Source organism: Scyliorhinus torazame, chromosome X, assembly GCF_047496885.1.
Source record: "Scyliorhinus torazame isolate Kashiwa2021f chromosome X, sScyTor2.1, whole genome shotgun sequence".
NCBI classification, from domain to species: domain Eukaryota; kingdom Metazoa; phylum Chordata; class Chondrichthyes; order Carcharhiniformes; family Scyliorhinidae; genus Scyliorhinus; species Scyliorhinus torazame.
In genome coordinates this window covers 28,149,615-28,173,475 of record NC_092738.1, presented here as the reverse complement: position 1 = coordinate 28,173,475, position 23,861 = coordinate 28,149,615, and the positions used below count along the sequence as shown (strand labels likewise).

General features: G+C 48.9%; 1 protein-coding gene across 1 annotated transcript in view; it reads right to left on the bottom strand.

The window, feature by feature from the left end:
* pmela (premelanosome protein a) overlaps window positions 1-23,615 on the bottom strand; it is a 39,394-nt gene extending 15,779 nt beyond the window's left edge. The window contains exons 1-5 of the mRNA XM_072493883.1: window positions 23,487-23,615; window positions 10,671-10,805; window positions 8,744-8,890; window positions 4,921-5,061; window positions 3,172-3,333 (exon numbers count right to left, since the gene is read on the bottom strand). Coding sequence (XP_072349984.1) covers window positions 3,172-3,333; window positions 4,921-5,061; window positions 8,744-8,890; window positions 10,671-10,805; window positions 23,487-23,547 — 646 coding nt within the window. The 5' untranslated portion in view covers window positions 23,548-23,615. The remainder of the gene's footprint in view (window positions 1-3,171; window positions 3,334-4,920; window positions 5,062-8,743; window positions 8,891-10,670; window positions 10,806-23,486) is intronic.
* Window positions 23,616-23,861: the final 246 nt, after the last annotated feature.

The window sequence follows — 23,861 nt, the reverse complement described above, 5'->3', positions numbered from 1 at the left end:
AGAGTTGAATATTCCACGAATAGCCATGTTCATATATAAATTACCTTGTGTCACAAACATTGGTACAAGTATAACATCACAGGCACCAGACTGGCAATGTTTTTTATTATTCTGAAACAAGAACTCTAAGTTTAAGTAAATTATTGTATTCCAATACTGTGTGTTCTTTGCTTCTAATTTTCTTTTCTAATTCCGGGTTTGTATGAACTGGTTGGCCAGAATCTTAATCGTCAGTCAGGCAGCAGGAGAATAGGAGGCATCTCACACCATTTTTACTTCCAGCCAGCTTATCAGCAGTATAAGAGCTCCTTTGTTTGTTCGGAGCACACAGTATCAAAAACCATGCACACAAGGTCATTCTTCAGTTGACCTTTGTGTGAAAAAGTGCTTCCTGATTTGACTCCTGAATATAAAATTATGCCCTCTCATTCTTAATTCCTCCACCAGAGGAAATAATTTGGCCTACCAAATTCCTTTGTCATTTTAATTACCTCAATTGGAACACTGCTAAACCTTTTAAATTCAAGGTCGGTCCTCATAATTTAACCCGCTTTTGAATCTGTTAAATCTGTAAGTGTGGTGAAAATATGAGACACCAATCTAGATCTCTGGGAACATTATTTGTCACATCCCACCAATTCCCTTGATACCTCCTACTCTCTCCACCTTGCAACCAATTACTCACCCGTTTCACAGAGGAACTCACAACTCTGCGCATTTATTTTTTTCTGATCGCTTGTGCAGAACCTTATCAAATGCCTTTGCGATGCCCATGTAACAAACATTCAGGGACACTTGCCTACCCACCCTACTGATAACCTCTTCACAAAGTTCAACTAGATTAGTCAGACATGACATACCCTTCACAAATCCATGGTGACTTTCTTTGATCAGTTTATACTTGTCCAAACGCTCAGTCACTCTGTATCTGGTGATGGATTTCAGAAACTTCCCTGCAACTGACACGTCTATAGTTACTTGGTTTCTCCCTCCCTCTTAAGTTATGGGGTGGCACGGTGGTGCAGTGGTTAGCACTGCCGCCTCACGGCACTGAGGTCCCAGGTTCGATCCCGGCCCTGGGTCACTATCCATGTGTAGTTTGCACATTCTCCCTGTGTTTGCGTGGGTTTCACCCCCACAACCCAAAGAGGTGTAGGGTAGGTGGATTAGTCACGCTAAATTGCCCCTAAATTGGAAAAAAAATAATTGGGTACTCTAAATTTATTGTTAAAAAGTAAAGAGTTATGGAATGACATTTGCAATTTTCCAATTCTAAAAGCACAATTCACTTTGGAAGCACTTTGACTATGCAAATCTCACCAACTTCTTCTAATTTATGGGGTAGAAATAGTAGGGGCAGGATTTTCCTGCCCTTCCTCTGGTGGGATCTTCCAGTCGTGCCAAAAGTGACCACCCCGAGGTGGGTTCCCTGGTGGCCGAGTGGGCGAGCCACGCAAAATGCTGTAGACATCGGCAAGACCGGACGATCTCGCTAGTGGCTAAATGGCGAGCTGCCTCCTCTGATGGAGAACACGCTGGGGGTTGGGGGTAAAGGGGGGGGGGGGGGCGCCTACAGTCTTGGAAATTTATCTCATTTATCTCTCCTATTATTTTCTCCATTCCCTTTTTAAACTTTCTGTTAAATCCATGAGGTTTTTTTCCTTTAACTTTTTTTTTAAATGTCTTTTATTATTTAAGGAGCAATTTAGCGGGGGCAATTTAGCGTGGCCAATCCACCTACCCTGCACATCATTGGGTTGTGGGGGCGAAACCTACGCAGACACGGGGAGAATGTGCAAACTGCACATGGACAGTGGCCCAGAGCAACTGCCGAGGCAGTTGTGCTAACCACTGCGCCACCGTGCTGCCCCCTGTAACTTATTTTTTTAGGATCCCTTGCACTGCTGGTATCTGTCCTCTTCCTTTACTGTGCACTCGGGTTACTAAGTACTCATTTAACAAGTTTGCCATTTCTTCATTGTCCATTCTCATCGTGCCTGCATCATCTTTAAAGGACCCATAAATCCCCTTTATCATTATTTCTCTCAATATATTTATGAAAACATTTGCGGTTAACTTTGATATCCCTTGCAAGTGTTTTTTACCCATATTCATTTTGTGCCACATTACTTTCTCTGCATCCTTCTTGTTTTTGTAGCTATCCTACTCTTTTTTAAAAAATTATTCTCGGAGTGGGGGAGAGGGGCTTTATTGTAAAGGCCGGCATTTTTAAAAAAAAAATGTTTTTGAACATCTAATTATTTTATTTTCCCAATTAAGGGGCAATTTAGCGTGGCCAATTCACCTACCCTGCACATCTTTTTGGGTTGAGGGGGTGAGGCCCACGCAGACACGGGGAGAATGTGCAAACTCCACACGGAGAGTGACCCGGGTCCGGGATCGAACCCGGGTCCTCAGCGCCGTAGTCCCAGTGCTAACCACTGCGCTTCTCACGTATAGGCCAGCATTTATTGCCAATCCCTAGTTCCTCTCGAGAAGAAGAAGAAATCGCTTATTGTCACAAGTAGGCTTCAAATGACGTTACTGTGAAAAGCCCTTCGTCGCCACATTCCGGCGCCTGTTCGGGGAGGCTGGTACGGGAATTGAACCGTGCTGCTGGCCTGCCTTGGTCTGCTTTAAAAGCCAGCGATTTAGCCCAGTGTGCTAAACCAGCCCCAGATCAGACCAGAGCCTTCTTCTTAAACCCCTCCATTTTCTATGAAGGCATATCACAATGCTGTTCGTTGGGGAGTTGTAGGATGTTAACCAGTGACAAAGAAATTGCAATATATTTCCAGGTTGGGATGTTGTGAAACTTGGAAGCTGACTCGTGATAACTTTTTCTCATTCACCTGCTGCCCTTGTCCATTTAGGCGGTGTGCATTCTGGATTTAGTTTGCTAGATTTCCACTTTTCCATGTCTCTTACTTCTATGACCACGGTTGGTTAAGTGCATAAACAGAGTCATTGCCTTTTAGGGGCATGTACTGGTTTGGTATTGCACCAAATACACCTTTGAATACTTCCCACTGTATGTCTAAATAAATATTCAGGGGCTTCTATGGTTGAACATCAATGTGTGTCAATATTGAATTTCCAACAGCTAACTTTCAAATATAAATCAACCACATACTTTGTCAAATAGTTTCAGTATCCAATCCAGCCTCTTACCTGTGATTGTAAACTGTGAATTAGCTTTTCCAATTGGAATGAATTTTTGACGTCCACGATAATGATACACTGTTACCTCCATGGAATAAGAACCTAAGGGGGCATCTGCTGAGTCAACAATCACCAGAGAGGACGGACCATCCACGACCTGTTGGTACTTCCCTGAAAGGCAAGTTAAAAAACAACTAATAGGTGGAGGAGCAGGTAGTATGGAGGAGGTGGGGAGGTTTCAGAAAGATTTAGACAGTTTAGGAGAGTGGTCCAAGAAATGGCTGATGAAATTCAACGTGGGCAAGTGCGAGGTCTTGCACTTTGGAAAAAAGAATAGAGGCGCGGACTATTTTCTAAACGGTGACAAAATTCATAATGCTGAAGTGCAAAGGGACTTGGGAGTCCTAGTCCAGGATTCTCTGAAGGTAAACTTGCAGGTTGAGTCCGTAATTAAGAAAGCAAATGCAATGTTGTCATTCATCTCAAGAGGCTTGGAATATAAAAGCAGGGATGTACTTCTGAAGCTTTATAAAGCATTAGTTAGGCCCCATTTAGAATACTGTGAGCAATTTTGGGCCCCACACCTCAGGAAGGACATACTGGCACTGGAGCGGGTCCAGCGGAGATTCACACGGATGATCCCAGGAATGGTAGGCCTAACATACGATTAACGTCTGAGGATCCTGGGATTATATTCATTGGGGTTTAGGAGGTTGAGGGGAGATCTAATAGAAACTTACAAGATACTGAATGGCTTAGATAGGGTGGACGTAGGGAAGTTGTTTCCATTAGCAGGGGAGACTAGGACCTGGGGGCACAGCCTTAGAATAAAAGGGAGTCACTTTAGAACAGAGATGAGGAGAAATTTCTTCAGCCAGAGAGTGGTGGGTCTGTGGAATTCATTGCCACAGAGGGTGGTGGAGGCCGGGACGTTGAGTGTCTTTAAGACAGAAGTTGATAAATTCTTGATTTCTCGAGGAATAAAGGGCTATGGAGAGAGAGCGGGTAAATGGAGTTGAAATCAGCCATGATTGAATGATGGGCCGAATGGCCTTACTTCCACTCCTATGTCTTATGGTCTTATGGTAATACATCAATTCCTTCTGACACACCATACATCAAAGATCTGGAGCAGTTCATTCTTTCCACCTTCCCAGTGAAACTTGCAACAAGTTTCCTTTATCAAAAGCCATTTACATAGCCAAACAATTATCAGCCTCGTGATTGATTAGAAATCCTGTGATAAATAACCTAGCCTCAGCTTCACTGCGCTACACATGCAGAGTTCATCTCAAATCCCAACCGTCCTTGCTGCCCTGTTATATTACAGAAATGAAGATTTGGGATAATTCCTTCTAGAATCATAGAATCATAGAATTTACAGTGCAGAAGGAGGCCATTCGGCCCATCGAGTCTGCACTGGCTCTTGGAAAGAGCACCCTACCCTATCGCCACCCCCTCACCCCCACCCTATCCCCACAACCCAGTAACCCCACCCAACACTAAGGGCAATTTTGGACACTAAGGGTAATTTATCATGGCCAATCCACCTAACCTGCACATCTTTGGACTGTGGGAGGAAACCGGAGCACCCGGAGGAAACCCACGCACACACGGGGAGAACGTGCAGACTCCGCACAGACAGTGACCCAAGCCGGGAATTGAACCTGGGACTCTGGAGCTGTGAAGCAATTGTGCTAACCACTGTGCTACCGTGCCGCCCATAAAAAAGCCAAGTCAGTTAATTCATTCATATACCCAGTGTTTGCCACACAAAGATAAATTTGGATCCTTTCTTCTTAGCAATCCTTGGAATGGATCTTCCATCTGGAAACAGCTCATCGCCATTCTGCCATGTATCATTGGGGTACACTGACTCACCAGCTGTTACGTGAGTACCTGTAGGATACAAATAGGCAAGTTCATACACATAAGATAGCACCAGAAATGATATGCTCATACAATGAATGATGTTTTCCACATCAGCACTCCTGACGCACACAAGGAATGCATTGCAGGAAATTTCCAGCCCATGCTTTTCCAACCATTTGTTTCAATAGCCTGAAAATCACAAGCTGGGGAGGGGATGGAATTTCCTGAAACACATTCCTCATGTGCAGCAGGAACACTGAAGCAGAAAATCCTAGCTGCTTGAGCTGAGTTGATAAGAACTATATCCACCCCTGCTACAGAGGCAGCAGGGGGGGTTGGCGTTGCCAAACTTGCTTCATTATTATTGGGCGGCGAATGTGGCCAAGGTGCGGCGGTGGTGGGAAGGACAAGGGGTAGAGTGGGTTAGGATTGAAGGGGAATCTTGTAAAGGGTCTAGTTTGGTGGCTATGGTGACGAGTAGGTATTCAGGGAGCCCAGTGGTGCAGTCCACGGTGAAGATATGGAATCAGCTGAGGAGGCATTTTAGGGTGGAAGGGATGTCGGTGCTAACGCTGCTGTGCGAGAATCATGGGTTTGAGCCGGGGGGGATGGATAGTGAATACAGGAGGTGGAGGGAAGTGGGGCTGGTCAAAGTGAGGGATTTGTATTTGGAGGAAGGGTTCGCCAGTCTGGAGGAGCTAAGGGAGAGGGTAGAGCTGCCGAGGGGTAGTGAGTTCAGGTATCTACAGGTTAGGGACTTTGCACGAAAGGTCTGGAAGGGGTTCCCTAGGTTGTCGGGATACACCCTGCTGGAGCGACTGCTGCTTCCGGATGTGGAAGGGGGGGGAAGAATTGGGGATATCTATAAGTGGCTGGGGGAGCAGGGAGGCGAGTGGGTGGTGAAGATCAAGGAGAAATGGGAAGCGGAGTTGGGAATGGAGATCAATTGGGGAGTATGGAGTGAGGCACTGCGAAGGGTAAACGGGATCTCCTCTTGTGCAAGGATGAGCCTGATACAGTTTAAGGTGGTGCACAGGGTGCATATGACTCGGGCGAGAATGAGTGGGTTCTTTCAGGGAGTAGCAGATGAGTGTGAGAGGTGTGGGCGGGGGCCAGCGAATCATGCGCACATGTTATGGGGTTGTGAAAAATTGGGAAGATTCTGGGCAGGAGTGTTCCCGGTCTTAGCCAGGGTAGTGGAGGAGGGAGTGGACCCGGACCCTTTGGTGGTGATATTTAGGGTTTCAGAGAAGCCGGAGCTCATGGAGAGGAGGAAGGCCGATGTCGTGGCCTTCGCCTCTCTGATTGCACGGCGACAAATTTTGCTGGAGTGGCGGTCGGCATCGCCACTGGGGGTAGCAGCATGGTTGGGTGACCTGTATGACTTCCTGTGGTTAGAGAGGATAAAGTATGAGTTAAGGGGATCAGCAGGGGAGTTTGAGAAAAGGTGGGAGATGTTTGTGACCGTGTTTGAGGAGCTGTTAGTCGCAGGGGGGGTGGGGGAGTTGGTGATGGGGAGGAGGGGGTGGGTGAAAAAGGAGAAAAATCTGTACAAACTGTATAGTTGATTGTTGGGAAGAATGTTTCCAGGGGTATTTATTTGTTGTAACCTACTTTGATACAAGTTTGAACAAAATGCATTTTAAAAAAAAGAACTATAGCCACACTACACTTCTTGGAATCATAGAATTTACAGTTGGCATGTAATCCTTGAAATTGGGAGTTTAGTCCTTAGTGTCTCAGAGATATATTTGAACAGATAGCTTTATTCCACAGAAATAAAATACTTAACCTTTATGTGGCCAGCAGCTAAATAACAGATTGGGAACTAAATGTTCTGGATGTCCATGTAATTCTTCTTTTTTTTCCAATTAAGGGGCAATTTAGCGTGGCCAATCCACCTACCCTGCACATCTTTGGGTTGTGGGTGTGAGACCACGTGGGGGAGAATGTGCAGGCCATGTAACTCTTCTGCTTGTAACTCACTTCCCATTTAATTGGTGAGTAAAATCTTGAAAAAACATTAGCATACAGAAAAGACAATTCAAACTTTGAAATACGAACTTGAGATAACTCTAATTTAAAAGGTAGACTTTGCACTCTCAAATGGGGCGGTTTTACGGCTGAATTATGTATTCTTGTGATTTAGAATATGCTGAAGTATTCAAAAACTTGGTGCAATAGCATTTAAAGCAAATAGGAATATAGGAACAGGAGTATAACAGTCAGCCCCTTGACCCTACTCTGCCATTCCATTATCTGGAATGAACAGCTTGTCATATGAGGAGCGGTTGAGGACTCTGGGTCTGTACTCGTTGGAGTTTAGAAGGATGAGGGGGGATCGTATTGAAACTTGCAGAATACTGCACAGCCTGGATAGAGTGGATGTGTAGAGGATGTTTCCACTTGTAGGAAAAACTAGAAGCAGAGGGCACAGCCTCAGACTGAAGGGACGATCCTTTAAAACAGAGATGAGGAGGAATTTCTTCAGCCAGAGGGTGGTGAATCTGTGGAACTCTTTGCCGCAGAAGGCTGCGGAGGCCAAATCATTGAGTGTCTTTAAGACAGAGATAGCTAGGTTCTTGATTAATAAGGGGATCAGGGGTTATGGGGAGAAGGCAGGAGAATGGGGATGAGAAACATATCAGCCTTGATTGAATGGTGGAGCAGATTTGATGGGCCGAGTGGCCTAATTCTGCTCCTATGACTTATGGTCTGTATGTTTACTGCGTTTGCCAGCTTTGATTCCATTTTATACTCTTGCCTGTATATAAATCTTGGTTTTGACATTTTCAATTGACCAACGGCCTCAAAAAACCTTTTCAGGGAGAATTTTCCAGATTTCTGTGCAAAAAGTGCTTCCAGACATCACCCCTGACCAGCCTCGCTCTAATTTTACGTTTCTGCCCTTTTCTGGACTCCCCACACCAGAGTAAATCTCGATCCACCCTATCAGATGCTTAAATCATGTTAAATGCCTCAATTACATCACCTCTCAATTCCTTCTATACGTCTTGGAATACATGGCTAGACTATGTGACCTCGCATAGTCTGGCCATGTATTCACGTTTAGCTCTCGTATCACGGTTAGCTCTCGTATCATTCTGGCAACACTGCACTTCAGCCATTCTTCCCACCTACAATCTGCAACCCACAATGAATCCCCATATTGCTGTTTGCTTTGTGATTTCAAGGAATTTACAGTGCAGAAGGAGGCCATTCGGCCCATCGAGTCTATACCGGCCCCTGAAAGAGCGCCACACCTCCACCCTATCGCCGTAACCCAGCAACCCCACCTAACTTTTTGAATGTGGATACCACAGAGCAATTTAGCATGGCCAGTCCACCTAACCTGCTTGTCTTCGGACTGTGGGAGGAAACCGGAGCACCCGGAGGAAACCCACACAGTCACGGGAAGAACGTGCAGACCCCGCACAGACAGTGACTCAAGCCGGGAATCGAACCTGGGACCCTGGCGCTGTGAAGCAGCAGTGCTACCGATCTCTGACTATTTTTAAACTTGGTGGTTTCCCGCACTTTGGGTTTTACCCCTTAATTTTTTGTACTCAAGGGAACACAAGCCTAGTCTAAGCAACCTGCCCTCACATCATTCTGAATAGCTAAGCCGTTCCAAATCCGGTCAATGTTTGAAATGCTGCTGGTCACCATCAGCTCCTTGGTGAAAGAGTATCACCCTTTTCATCCTTACCATTCAAAGTACAGTTTTCAGCCCAAACAATCTCTCCATCAGACTGGATGGTCTGATTCTGTGGGAATTTCAGGTTAATGTAGAATGTGGCTTTAGCACCAGTTAAGGTGGGGGCATCATTGTTAACGTCAAGTGAAATTGGTCCTCCTGTGAATGAGAAAAAAAATCTGAGTGTGCAGCACTTAAGCATTTAAGTTATTAAAAGGTGGACCTGTAAGATGACCACAGACCCGGGTTCCTTATCTCTAGACCAAGAAGTAACTGTTCAGACTTAATGCAAACAGAATGGATCTTAATGTTCGTGATACTGTCAATCCGTGAGTTCAAGACAGTTACAGCAAATGCTCAAGAAATTAACTAAATATCAGTATCCAATTTGGCAGCTTCAGAACTAATTTTAGGGATTGTGCATGGGTTAATGGGGTGGTCTTGTGGGTAACATCCCTGCCTCTGAACCAGAAGCTCTGGGTCCCACCCCAGGACTTGATGGCCAAGGAACCTGCATTCATAATGCAGCCAAATAGGTTTGATATCAACCTGCAAAATCTTTCCAACATGCCAATGCAGGCGATAAAAGTGGGAGAGACTCCTGGTCAGCCTGATGTGGAGTGGTGCCCCTCAAGCTATAAGTCTCTGGTGACAGGCTAGCGACCTGTTCCAGGAACAACCTCAGTATGGGAACAGATATATACCATTAGGCATGGGAAGATAAATAACAACAATGGATTAAGTTCAACATCTTGTTGTTAGAGAGGACAAACTGATCTTGAAACTGTTTGCATACTTAAAAATGAACTTAATTCCCCTCTGATGCATAAGAACGCAGATAAGGGAGAAGCTGCAGCTACAAGGTAATGTCTAAGCCAACATAGAAACTTGACAGTAAAAATGTACAAATCTTCTCGGGATCTATTGTTTCTTAAAAATAGTGCCTGGTCTGAGGAGTCCAAAGCTACTGCAGCAGTAGGTAGTACTGTCAATGTAACATCACCAATAGAGAATGTGGGGCACCAACTGTGGCTGAATTCCTGAATTCCTAAACCCCTGGCAACCGAGGGGTATTCTTATTTGTTTTTGTGTTTCCTATTTACTGGTTTGTCCTTTTTGAAATTTATTGACAGGTTGGGAAGGGGTGTTTTTAACTGCTGTTACCTCATTGATATTTAAACCTAAATCAGAACATCAAGATCTATTAGTGTGATATCAACAACTTGCATTTGTATCGTACCTTTAACGCAGTAAAATGTCCCAATGGACTTCACAGGAACATTATCAGACTAACCTTGCCACCAAGCCACATAAGGGAGATATTAGGAGAGATGACCAAATCCTGGTTTTAAGGAGATGCAAAGAGGCAGGGAGGGTGAGAGAGGAATTCCAGAGCTTAGGGCCGAAACATCTGGTGGCACAACCATCAGTTATGGTGTGAAGGGAGTGAGGCTGCACAAGAGGTTAGAGTCGCAGGAATGCAGGAGTTCTTGGATGGTTGTGGGACTGGAGAAGGCTACAGAGATGGGGAAGAGTGACAGTGACAGGGAAAGCGGGAAGAGGATGCACAAAGGAAAGGGGAATTCAAATAGCAATGGTGGAGGGATTGAGGGATGGAACAACCAATCTACCCATTGAATGGGATGGGGTGCTGTGCATGAAAAATGCAATGGGGAGTCCAAAAGGAGAAATGAAGTGAAATAAAGTATGTTTTGTGCTTTTCTTGCAGACTGATAAGGCTTGGTTTGATTTAGGATTAGAGGAATTCTGTTGTGCACAGAATTACACTGGGTTCCACCAGGCCCAAAACGGAGGGAATAAATCCTGAAATTCTGATGTGTTCAGGCAAACTTCACCTGAGTATCCTAGTATCTACTAATTTTCACGAATCAGTATAATTCTGAGATAATCAGCAGATGCTCAAGTCGCACATTCTCACCTTTCCAACAATCATGCCACCTGGAGTCCCCAGCCTTCCAAATGGGATAAAGGTCAGAATTCCAGGACTTGTAGCCAGTCAACCGACTAGGAGAAGAGTTCTCTTTGTTCCTTCTGTGTCCATCGTTAGGAGACCCTAGCAAAAGACCAAACCACAAATAGGCATTCAAGTACAGTATTCTGTATTGCTCTACTTTACAATTTAACTTAGAGGAAAAAGACCCAGGTCCATTATGTTTGCCTTCTACCATCATGGTTGGGCGGCACATTGGCGCAGTGGTTAGCACTGCTGCCTCACGGCACCGAGGACCCGGGTTCGATCCCCGCTCTGGATCACTGTCCGTGTGGAGTTTGAACATTCTCCCCGTGTCTGCGTGGGTCTCACCCTCACAACCCAAAGATGTGCAGAGTAGGTGGACTGGCCACGCTAAGTTGCCCCTTAATTGGAAAAAAAAGAATTGGGTACTCTAAATTTATTTTTAAAAACCATCCTGGTAATCATACAATCCAACAATCATGGAATTGTTGATTAATGATAGCAATTGATCGCTATCAATAGGGCAGCACGGTGACACAGTGGCTAGCACTGCAGTCTCACGGCGCCAAGGTCCCAGGTTCGATCCCGGCTCTGGGTCACTGTCCGTGTGGAGTTTGCACATTCTCCCCGTGTCTGCATGGGTTTCGCCCCCACAACCCAAAGATGTGCAGGGTAGGTGGATTGGCCACGCTAAATTGCCCCTTAATTGGAAAAAATGAATTGGGTACTCTAAATTTATTTATTTTTTAATTTGATCGCTTTCAATTAGTTTATAACAAACTGAAACAAGAGGCAAAGAAAGTCTTACTGAAATTCACCCACCCCCACACACTTCCTCACTATATTCTTCGAGAAATGTTAAAAGACTTTCTGCACTTTAACACACATAATCCAAATGTTGCTCGTTTTGATGACGTGACCCATGGTTTATTTTAATTTGAAAATGTTCTGCCTTAGCAAATGATTATTTTCATTCTTTCTCGGCTCTACGGACGTTGGTTCCCACGGTTTGCGTGTTCAGAATTTTTGCCTGAAGAAGCATCAGGCTGCTTGGTTTGAGGCATGTGACAGATTTCACCTCCACACATTGTGATTCAGTGCGATCCCTACTGAGAGAACATCCATATCACACGCCTCCCAAAATCTTCAAACTCCTTCATGTGACAGTGAGCTGAGGAACCTAATCCCTGCCTGTTGAAAGGAGGTTAGTGAGGCCCTCAAACCAAATACCAAGTAAGTTTGTACCCTTTTTTTACACACTTATTCCATTATATTTCACATTTAGCCGTTAGCTCCAGAAAAGCTGGTAGATTATTGTCCACAAAAGCTGCAAAGTCAGGTTGGTTTCAAGCTTTTTGTCCGACATCATTATTTTCCATGCTGGAGTTGAATACGTAACACACAGCCTATATATTAAATTTGGACCGTTCGCCATTTATATTTGCCAAGTCTCCTGGAGCAGCTTGTTTTTAATAACCACAAAATGAAATACTACCAAAATCACTCCAACTTGAGGCTGCTCCAGTGATACCATGAGTAATTTTGTCACATGTGTCTAAAATTTTGAACTCACAAAGCTTTAAAATTGACATTCATACAGTTGGCAATGGGACTATTTCAGGAATGGGAAAGATGATTAGATTTTTTTGTAATTTAAAGTACCCAATTCTTTTTTTTTCCAATTAAGGGGCAATTTTAGCGTGGCCAATCCACCTACCCTGCACATCTTTGGGTTGCGGGGTGAGACCCACGCAGACACGGGGAGAATGTGCAAACTCCACACGGACAGTGACCGGGGCCGGGATCGAACCCGGGTCCTCGGCGCCGTGAGGCAGCAGTGCTAACCACTGCACCACCACCGTGCCGCCGAAAGATGATTAGATTTAACTGGACACACACCAGCTGAATGCGAGTTTGATTTTATTTACTGTCTCATTAAATGGAGGTTTTAAAATGTCTCCAAAAGTAGGGAGATTACAGGCAGCTAACTCGACTTTCTTTCTCACTATATTCTTCGAGAAATTTCTAAAGACTTTCTGCACTTTATTAATATGTGCTGATTGTAGCTTGATTTTTGTACACCTTTCTAATGTGCTAATGGTAGTTTCTGACACTGTATCCAATTATCACTTCACTCTTCATTGGCAATGAATTCCAATTTTATTTTTAACTCTTAAAGGCAACGGTAGCATTCCAAACTTACAAGACAATTAGTACGGTGAACTTATGGGGCGGGATTCTCCGAAATGGAGGCAGAGTTTTCGCGCCGTCGTGAACGACGTTGAGGTTCATGATGGCGCGAAACGGCTCCTATCCCGACCGATTCAGGGCCCGATAATGGGCTAGGAGCGGCGCCGCGTCATTTACGTGCGCCAGGCCTTGGCACCGAGTAAAGGCGGCGCCGCATACATGACGCGGCCGGCGCCGCATAACTGGCTTCACCCGCACATGCGTGATTGCCGTCCTCTCCGAGTCCGCCCCGCAAGAAGATGTCGGATGGATCTTGCGGGGCTGCGGAAGAAAGGCGGTCCTCCTTCAGAGAGGCCGGCCCGACGATCGGTGGGCACCGATCGCGGGCCGCACCCCACTTGAGGCCCCCCCCCCGGTGCAGGATCCCACCTCGCCCCCCCCCCCCGCAGGCCACCGCCCCCAGCGTTCCCGCGCTGTTCCCGCCGGCAGCGACCAGGTGTGGACGGCGCCGGGGGGAACCCGCTGTTTTGGGCAGGCCGCTCGGCCCATCTGGGCCGGAAAATCGCGGGGGTACCGGTGAATCGCCATTTTGGCTGTCTCGGGCGATTCACTGTACCGTGGCAAGCAAAATGCGATTGTGCCGGTCTGGCCGCTTCTGTGAATCGCAGGAGGGCGTCGGTCCGGCGTTGCGGGAAAATTTGGCGACCCAGGCGATTCTCCCAACCGGCACGGGAGCGGAGAATCGTGCCCCTGAAGTCCAGACTCTTTAATTCTGATACCTGCAAAAAGTTGTTATTTCTGGAGATAAGGGCAGCATGGTGGCGCAGTGGGTTAGCACTGATGCCTCACGGCGCTGAGGACCCGGGTTCGATCCTGACCCTGGGTCACTGTCCGTGTGGAGTTTGCACATTCTCCCCATGTCTGCGTGGGTTTCACCCCCACAACCCAAAGATGTGCAGGGTAGGTGGACTGGGCCACACTAAATTGCCTCTTAATTGGAAAAAAAAGAATTGGATGCTCTAAATAAAGAAAAGAATTCTGGAGATAAGTGGAATGAAAGTGGTTCCCCCAATTACTTAGATGCTCAGCTCAGTGAGGTACTGAGATTCATACAAATGGGATCCCAGATTTGACTCATGCTCAGCGCTGAGCGATCTGATTTTACCCAAAGTGGCAGTTGGCACATTACAATAAGCCTCAGTGGCCCTGGAGGTATACCCCCCCCCCCCCCCCCCCCCCCCCACCCTGCAATGTTTGTGGGCATTGCAGAGGTGAGATTGGGCCTACGATTTCTCTGCCTCACCACATCCTCTCTCTCTCCCCTCCACACACCGCTACTCCCCACTCAAATGCTCTGTTGAATATTTTCACATGTAACAATTGACATTTGGGTTGGGTAGTCGAGGTTTGGCAGTGCCTCTTGAAACTAACCCAGCAAGAGGCCCGTGCCTCCCGGAGAGGGACAAAAACAGATGAACCGTCAAAAGCTTTGGAGGGGGAAAGAGCAGGAGAGGGGAGAATGGAGAGTGTAAAAAGAGGTAAGGGCTTAAAAAGGAGACGGCTGTGGTGGTGAAACAGGGAGGGGGAGAGGGAGTAAAAATTGGCGCAAGAAAAGGGAAAGAGGGGAAATGGAGGGAGGGAAAGGAAGAAGTAATGAGAAGAGAAGAATCAAGGAAAAAGGGGACCACGCAGGGTGGTAGGATGTTACAAACGAGGAGAGAGGGGGGGAAAAGAAATAAAGAAGCGGGAAAGAGATCAAGAAAAATGCACACATGTGCATACACTGGGGCTGCCTTTAACAATGTTGTGTAAATGGCAGCTGGAAATTGTACTCAATTAACTTTTTTAAGGGCAACACGGTGGCGCAGTGGTTAGCACTGCTGCCTCACGGCGCAGAGGTCCCAGGTTCGATCCCGGCTCTGGGTCACTGTCCGTGTGGAGTTTGCACATTCTCCCCGTGCTTGCGTGGGTTTCACCCCCACAACCCAAAGACGTGCAGGCTAGGTGAGTTGGCCACGCTAAATTGCCCCTGAATTGGAAAAAATGAATTGGGTACACTAAATTTAAAAAAAGGATTTTTTTTAAATTAACTTTTTAAAAATAAATTTAGAGTACCCAATTTTTTGTCCAATTAAGGGGCAAATCAGCATGCCCAATACTCCTACCCTGCACATCTTTAGGGTTGTGGGGGTGAGACCCACGCAGACATGAGGAGAATGTGCAAACTCCACACGGACAGTGACCCGGGGCCGATATCGAACCCGGATCCTCGGCGCCGTGAGGCAGCAGCGCTAACCACTACGCCACCGTGCTGCCCGTAGTCAATTAACTTTAAGAGTGACTTTCACACTCTCTGTGGACATGGAAATTACCTTGGCTTCACACCACTCACAGCAGAGCTGTAACTCAGTGACATCAGGGAGGTATCCTCTGTGCGATATGTAGTGAAATACATAGGAGTCCTTGGTACAAATGTTTAAGGCTTCACCGCAAATAATGAACAGAGAAAATTATTGTCTGTTACCACCCAATCCAAGAGAAATCGAACCTGCACCCTCCCACCCCTTTGTGCAGTGCACTGCTGTTGTATTATTCTACATTCGTCTTACACAACTACATCTTTGAGACAGAGAAGTCCCATGATTCAGAAAGCAAATGTGTACCACACTGTTGCCTTTTAACATTCGGCTTTTTACTCAGTGTGAATAATCCATTTGCTTTCTCAGTTTTCATTGACTATCTTTGATGCTTTATGACTGCAACCCTTTTTCTGGAACGTTTGTCCGACAGAGAAGTATTTTCACATTGATGGTTGCACATGTGGTCCAGACGTCAAGGGCTAAATTAGTCAGCTAGTACTTTTTTGACAAAGTAACAGTTTTGCTACATCCAGTTGAATGTAGCACTTGTTTCCTACTGCTGCCAAAAAGCAATCTGTACCAGAGAAAAGGAAAGTCAGAAACTTTCAACAGTTTAACTGAACAGAGACACAAAAACACAACCTTCTGACATGTGACCTCTTTACATTTCCTACATTACAAGAGTGCCGACACTGCAAAAGTACATTGGCTGTAAAGTACTTTGGGGCATCCTGAGGGCATAAATGTAAGTCGTTTTCTTAGTCACGCACTGATATCTTAAGTTTGAACTAGCACATCATTGACTTTTTAAAAATAAATTTGGACTACCCAATTCTTTTTTTCCAATTAAGGGGCAATTTAGTGTGGCCAGTCCACCTACCCTGCACACCTTTGTGTTGTGGGGGTGAGACCCACGCAGGCACGGGGAGAATGTGCAAACTCCACACGGACAGTGACCTGGGGCCACAATCGAACCCGGGTCCTCAGCGCCCTGAGACAGCAGCGCCACCGTGACGCCCTGCACATCATTGACTATGTTTGCCCTGCCAATTTGATTTCTTAGGAGTTTAAAGTACTAGTAATCAAATTTCTGCTAAATTGTGACAGCTCACAAGAAACAAAATGTTGTATTGGAGCCTTGGGAGGTGAAAGTCACTTTTAGTCAATGGGTGGGGAAGGGATTTAACTAATAAGTTCTAGAAGGGGCGATTTTGAGCCTGCGTTAGCAGTCAGTGAGAACGGTGACACTGACACACAGTCCAGAGAGAATCGGAAAACGCATATCTCTGCGGTGAGATCGCAATTTCCGATTACTCGTAGTCAGCCCGGGAACGTCATTTTAATACATTAGCATGTCATTCGCAAACACTCTCTCCGGGACATCCCCCCCCCTCAATTAATATTCAGCCTGACGTCTACAACAGCCTTACATAAAACTGAGATTCAGTCCCTCAATCTCAGGGGGAGGGGTCACCCGCAGGCCTTACCTGCCCTTCATGTCGGGCACCCCTTGCTTCAAGTGGGTCTGGAGGCTGGCAGGCAGGCATCCCTTCCCGTGTCCTCCTTGCTGGGTGTGATAACCCTCACGAGGACAATGGGGGAATCGCTGACTGATGGGCTTTGTAGAATACGGGTTCCCATGGTGAGCGGGCAGAGACCCACCCAGCTGGATTGTATTTGTGAGACCTTTAAATGTAGCTCCCATATCCGGACCGGCAGTTCCCGATCGTCCTGGGCTGGGATGATTGTTTTGTGAGCCGCAGTAACGGCCTTGTTTTCAGTTTAAAGTACACCGGTTTGGTCTTGTGCCTCCTGGAATTATTACACTGGGTTTGTGACCAGATCGCCACTGAGGGAGGTGAATGCAGACAGTCTGCACTGGGACGACTGTGAGGTGCCTGGAGGCCAGGCTGTAAGCGCAGAGTGGGGGTTCTCAGGAATGGATTGCATCCCTGCCTCATGAGGCATGAAGACCCTCTCACTGGAGAGGGGTCAGGTGCAGTATGAGCCGAACCGCACACTCAGACAGCACTGTGAGGAAGTTCAAATCCATTTGTCGGGGAAGTTTGACTGTCAGGAATTAGTGTTGGGGTGGATGGCTGTGGCTGATGGAAGGCTTGTCAACTCTGCAGCCTCTGTGATCTTGGAGAATGAGGGTGTGCTTATCATGTTAATTGCAGGCTTCACTCGAATCAGCTGTGCCTCTTCTGCCACAAGAGGCAGTCATTTGCCCAAAATGCTACTTCACCTTTCCTTGACTGTCAATTGTGCCAATGAAATCTGCAGAGCTAAACATGAGTGCCACTGATTGGAGCAAAGGTTCTTAAGCCTTTGGAAGTGTTGGGTAAGGTGCCGTTGAAACTCTTGTGGATCCATGCGCTCCATCCAGGTGGAGGTGGGAGGAACAACTGTGGGAGGTGGCTACAGTGTGAGAGGGGCGGGTGTGAGGCTTAGTGGAGAGGCACTCACTAGGGAGAAGCGCAGGGGTGAATGTTCCAGAGGCGTGGAGGGCTGAGGGTCAAGGCTCTGTCAGGAATCCTCAATGCTCACTTTAGTGTTCCCTTCTTTTCAATGTATGATTCTGGAGAATCATGGAGCCATTTGAGTTGGCTATTCAACCCCTAGCGATCGAGCAGCAGCAGAGACATCAATGTGCCGCTGTACGTGACCAGGGCCAGCGCCCTGCAGAGAGGGGCAGGCTGGGCCTGTAGCTGTTCTGGGAGCAGCACAACAGATGGTGGAGCCTACTAGGTGTCACTACCAGAAAAGGGTCTTCCGACATCAGACATCCCACTTGTAGATGTGGCAGATTCAGTGCCAGAGAAGACTCCATCTGTCCCAGGTGATGGTGGTCTACCTTTGCCAGGTGCTGCAAGAACTGGCGCCACCTGGAATGGGAGAGCACCCACTGCCGAAGGGCCGCCGTGCGCCGGCGCGAGTTGGCACATGCGCAGAACCGCCGGCGTGATCCCTGCCCATGCGCAGGGGGGGTTTCTTCTCCGCGCCGGCCATGGCGGAGCCCTACAGAGGCCGGTGCAGAGGGAAAGAGTGCCCCCACGGCACAGGCCGGCCCGCAGATCGGTGGGCCCCGATCACGGGCCAGGACACCGTGGGCCCCCCCCCCCCCCAAGGCCGGATCCCCCCCCCCCCCCCGAGGACTCCGCTAGCCACCCTCCAAGCCAGGTCCCGCCGGGATAGACCATGTCTATTTCACGCCGGCGGTACAGACCGAAAACGGGTGGCCGCTCGGCCCATCGGGGCCCGGAGAATTGCCGGGGGGGATGCGGGGAGCGCTGCCAACGGCCCCTGACCGGTGCGGCGGGATCCCCGCCGCACCCGAAAGCTGGCGCCGGAGAATTCGGCAGCCGGCATTGGAGTGGCGGGGCGGGATTCACGCCGCCCGCCGGGTCGGAGAATCCCGCCCGATATTACAATGGTGACTTACCCCAACTAGTGCCTCGGCTCACCCATGACCACTGGGAGCCTACAGATTCTTACTCTTCCTCACCCATTACATCTCGGTGTATCTCCAGGATCCGCAGCTGAGGTTGAGGCTGCCTTCCACACCCTGGTGCCTGAGATGACCTTGGCAGCTGTCCCCTGGGGGCCTGGCCTACTTTCAGGCAGCACAGGTGTTGCAATACACCCTCCTCATTGTGCTGGGTTGGAGGTGTGTCGCTCACAGGTATTAGATGGGCTGCAAACTCCCAGAGTCCCCTTGGTGGTGGGTCCTGGGCTGCGTTCCTGATGATCCTGTTCCTTCGAGTGCCAGGGGGGGCTTGGGCTCCTCTATGGAATGGAGGGACAGCTGGAGTGAGATCCAAAAGCCATGTCGCCCTCTGGTGCAGACACTCGTGGATTTCCACCAGTGCCTGCAACATGCTGTTGAAGCCCTGTACCATGGAGGTAATTCCCTCAGCCATGGAGCAGATATCCCCGCCATGGAGCAGATATCCCCGCCATGGAGCAGATATCCCCACCATGGAGCAGATATCCCCGCCATGGAGCGGATATCCCCTGCCATGGAGGTCATTCCCTCAGCCATGGAGCAGATACCCCGCCATGGAGCAGATATCCCCCGCCATGGAGCAGATATCCCCGCCATGGAGCAGATATCCCCTGCCATGGAGCAGATATCCCCACCATGGAGCAGATATTCCCGCCATGGAGCGGATATCCCCTGCCATGGAGCAGATATACCCCGCCATGGAGGTCATTCCCTCAGCCATGGAGCAGATATCCCCCGCCATGGAGCAGATATCCCCGCCATGGAGCAGATATCCCCCGCCATGGAGCAGATATCCCCCGCCATGGAGCAGATATCCCCCGCCATGGAGCAGGTATCCCCGCCATGGAGCAGATATCCCCGCCATGGAGCAGATATCCCCCGCCATGGAGGTCATTCCCTCAGCCATGGAGCAGATATCCCCCGCCATGGAGCAGATATCCCCCGCCCTGGAGCAGATATCCCCGCCATGGAGTAGCTATCCCCCGCCATGGAGCGGATATCCCCCGCCATGGAGCAGATATCCCCGCCATGGAGCAGATATCCCCACCATGGAGCCGATATCCCCGCCATGGAGCAGATATCCCCGCCATGGAGCAGATATCCCCGCCATGGAGCAGATATCCCCGCCATGGAGCAGATATCCCCGCCATGGAGCAGATATCCCCCGCCATGGAGCAGATATCCCCCGCCATGGAGCAGATATCCCCCGCCATAGAGCATATATCCCCCACCACAGAGCAGATATCCCCCGCCACGGAGCAGATATCCCCGCCATGGAGCAGATATCCCCGCCATGGAGCAGATATCCCCGCCATGGAGCAGATATCCCCCGCCATGGAGCAGATATCCCCCGCCATAGAGCATATATCCCCCACCACAGAGCAGATATCCCCCGCCACGGAGCAGATATCCCCGCCGCGGAGCAGATATCCCCGCCACGGAGCAGATATCCCCGCCATGGAGCGGATATCCCCTGCCATGGAGCAGATATACCCCGCCATGGAGGTCATTCCCTCAGCCATGGAGCAGATACCCCACCATGGAGCAGATATCCCCCGCCATGGAGCAGATATCCCCGCCATGGAGCAGATATCCCCCGCCATGGAGCAGATATCCCCACCATGGAGCAGATATCCCCGCCATGGAGCGGATATCCCCTGCCATGGAGCAGATATACCCCGCCATGGAGGTCATTCCCTCAGCCATGGAGCAGATATCCCCCGCCATGGAGCAGATATCCCCGCCATGGAGCAGATATCCCCCACCATGGAGCAGATATCCCCCGCCATGGAGCAGATATCCCCGCCATGGAGCAGATATCCCCCGCCATGGAGCAGATATCCCCGCCATGGAGCCGATATCCCCCGCCATGGAGCAGATATCCCCGCCATGGAGCAGATATCCCCCGCCATGGAGCAGATATCCCCCGCCATGGAGCAGATATCCCCCGCCATGGAGCAGATATCCCCGCCATGGAGCAGATATCCCCGCCATGGAGCAGATATCCCCGCCATGGAGCAGATATCCCCCGCCATGGAGCAGATATCCCCCGCCATAGAGCATATATCCCCCACCACAGAGCAGATATCCCCCGCCACGGAGCAGATATCCCCGCCACGGAGCAGATATCCCCGCCACGGAGCAGATATCCCCGCCAGGGAGCAGATATCCCTGCCATGGAGCAGATATCCCCCGCCATGGAGCAGATATCCCCCGCCACAGAGCAGATACCCCCCACCATGGTGCCGATATCCCCGCCATGGAGCAGATATCCCCGCCATGGAGCAGATATCCCCCGCCATGGAGCAGATATCCCCACCATGGAGCAGATATCCCCGCCATGGAGCGGATATCCCCTGCCATGGAGCAGATATACCCCGCCATGGAGGTCATTCCCTCAGCCATGGAGCAGATATCCCCCGCCATGGAGCAGATATCCCCGCCATGGAGCAGATATCCCCCGCCATGGAGCAGATATCCCCCGCCATGGAGCAGATATCCCCGCCATGGACCAGATATCCCCGCCATGGACCAGATATCCCCCGCCATGGAGCAGATATCCCCGCCATGGAGCAGATATCCCCGCCACGGAGCAGATATCCCCCGCCACAGAGCAGATACCCCCCACCATGGAGCAGATATCCCCGACATGGAGCAGATATCCCCGCCATGGAGCAGATATCCCCGCCATGGAGCAGATATCCCCCGCCATGGAGCAGATATCCCCCGCCATAGAGCATATATCCCCCACCACAGAGCAGATATCCCCCGCCACGGAGCAGATATCCCCGCCACGGAGCAGATATCCCCGCCACGGAGCAGATATCCCCGCCAGGGAGCAGATATCCCTGCCATGGAGCAGATATCCCCCGCCATGGAGCAGATATCCCCCGCCACAGAGCAGATACCCCCCACCATGGAGCAGATATCCCCCGCCACAGAGCAGATATCCCCGCCACGGAGCAGATATCCCCGCCATGGAGCAGATATCCCTGCCATGGAGCAGATATCCCCCGCATGGAGCATGTATCCCCCGCCAAGGAGCAGATATCCCCCGCCACAGAGCAGATATCCCCTGCCAAGGAGTGCATGTTCTGTGCCAAGATCTCCACTGCTGATGCCACCTTCGCAGTGTTGGTCTCATTGCGTAGGAGTGACGGCACCATTTTTCTTGGACAGAAGGTGTTGGGACTCCTCCAGTCGGCCTTGCAGTCCGAGGAGGGAATGCTGTCATCCCTTCCTGACACTCGGTCCTGCTCCTCCCTGGCCAGCTCAAGGGCTCGTTCCTCAAAGCGGGTGAGACATCTGAGCTCACAATGAGTGTGAGCACCGATTGTGCTCAGGTTTGTCCTGCAGTGAGACAGATGGGAGAGTGTCGGCGGGAATCCTGCCAGTTCAGATGGTGATGAGGTGTGGCAGGCGTGGGACTGGAGTGGGAGCGGGGATGTGAGGAGCAGAGTAGATATTGGGGGAGACCCTGGGGATTGGGGGGGGGGGTGGAAGAAGACCTTGAGACAAGCGTTGGCAACCCGCGAGGTGACTGGGTAAGAGATCACCTTGGAGGTGCGAGGGGTGTGTGAGGGGTGCAGTGAGAGACTGGAGGTGGCGGACCGACCCTGGCCATGTGAAGAAGGTCATTCACCATTTTGCAACACTGCTGCCCCATCCTCTTCTGCACTGAGCTGGCACTGACTGGAGCTGCCATGGCCTCCCAGGCAAGGGTGGTGACCTTGCTGGAAGGACATCTGCGTGACCGGGGATAGAGGACATCCCGTCACTGCTGCACACCATCCATGAGTTTGGTCTGGCTCCCTCTGCGAATCGCCGTGCTGGTTTCTCCTCTAATGGATCTGGAACACGTGCTGAGGAGGCGTCTATATTGAAGCTCCCCACTGATTACAGACATTAAGTTGCCCCGGAACGAGCGAATCAACAGGAGGCCACTACAAACGATGCGTGATTCACGCGGTAAAAAAAAATTTCCAAAGAGGCTCAATATTTTGTGAGATTTCCCGTTGATGGCACCGGTGGGATTCGCAGTGTTTTTCACATCGGGACCAACACTTTGCCAAATTTTGGGGAAATTCTGCCCGTACTTTGGGACCACAAGTCTGAACTCCCGGAAAGCTATATTTAACAATTAACGTTGATGTAAGTGTCATCTGATTTGTAGCTAATTTACACTGGAGTATTTCAACAGTTGGAGCTGTGAAACTCACAGTTTAAATACAGTGCAGTACCAACACCTTTGAACTGTTAAAAATGCTCCTTGGCATGACACCTGCCAAGACATGCTGTGAGTTTAATGACAGTTACATAACAGGAGGGAGGAATATCCTGAATTTAAAAAAAAAACATTCTCAATGATATCAGCAACCCACTAAATCCAAAAAGCATTCTTAAACCACCATATATATATATATATATATATTTGAAAAAGAATTCCAGTCTTAATTGTGAAAATAACAATATTTGTACATAAGGCACTTCCTCTTTTAATCAAATTTCCCCCTCAGTCCGAGAAAAAAATCTGCATTGTAATTAGAGATTAAACCTTAAATCAGCTTTCACTCCAGGAATGTGTCACTGTTCTGTTTCCCCAGCGAAAAAGAGGGGTTTTAGAATTCCCCAATGTCAGACAATTAGCAGTACAAATCGTAATATAATTTAAGATGTTGCCCTGTTAAATGTTAAAAATTGATCACTCTATTAAACACTTACAGCTGGCAATCATAGGAGCAGCAATGGTAAAAATCAAGAGCAACTGCAAATCGCTGCACATCTTTTTCTTCCTTCTTCCTTCTTCCTTGCACAAACTTCAGAGTCGAAGAGATTGAATCTTATATAGAAGCCACTTTTAAGCAAGTCGAAAGCATCAAATGAATGTAAAGCCAGCCTCCTTCGTGACATCAGTGGGGAAAACTACAACACATTTAACCTTTTGAGAGCTGTTGGATAAATGGCAGAGGTACTGAATACTTGTCTCCAGGCATGGTCACATTGAGCTTGCCTTTAAGATATGTAATTTCATTCAGATTGCATATATTCAATCATCTTTTGCTACATGCCGCACAGCTTCTGTCATCCTAGTGACCA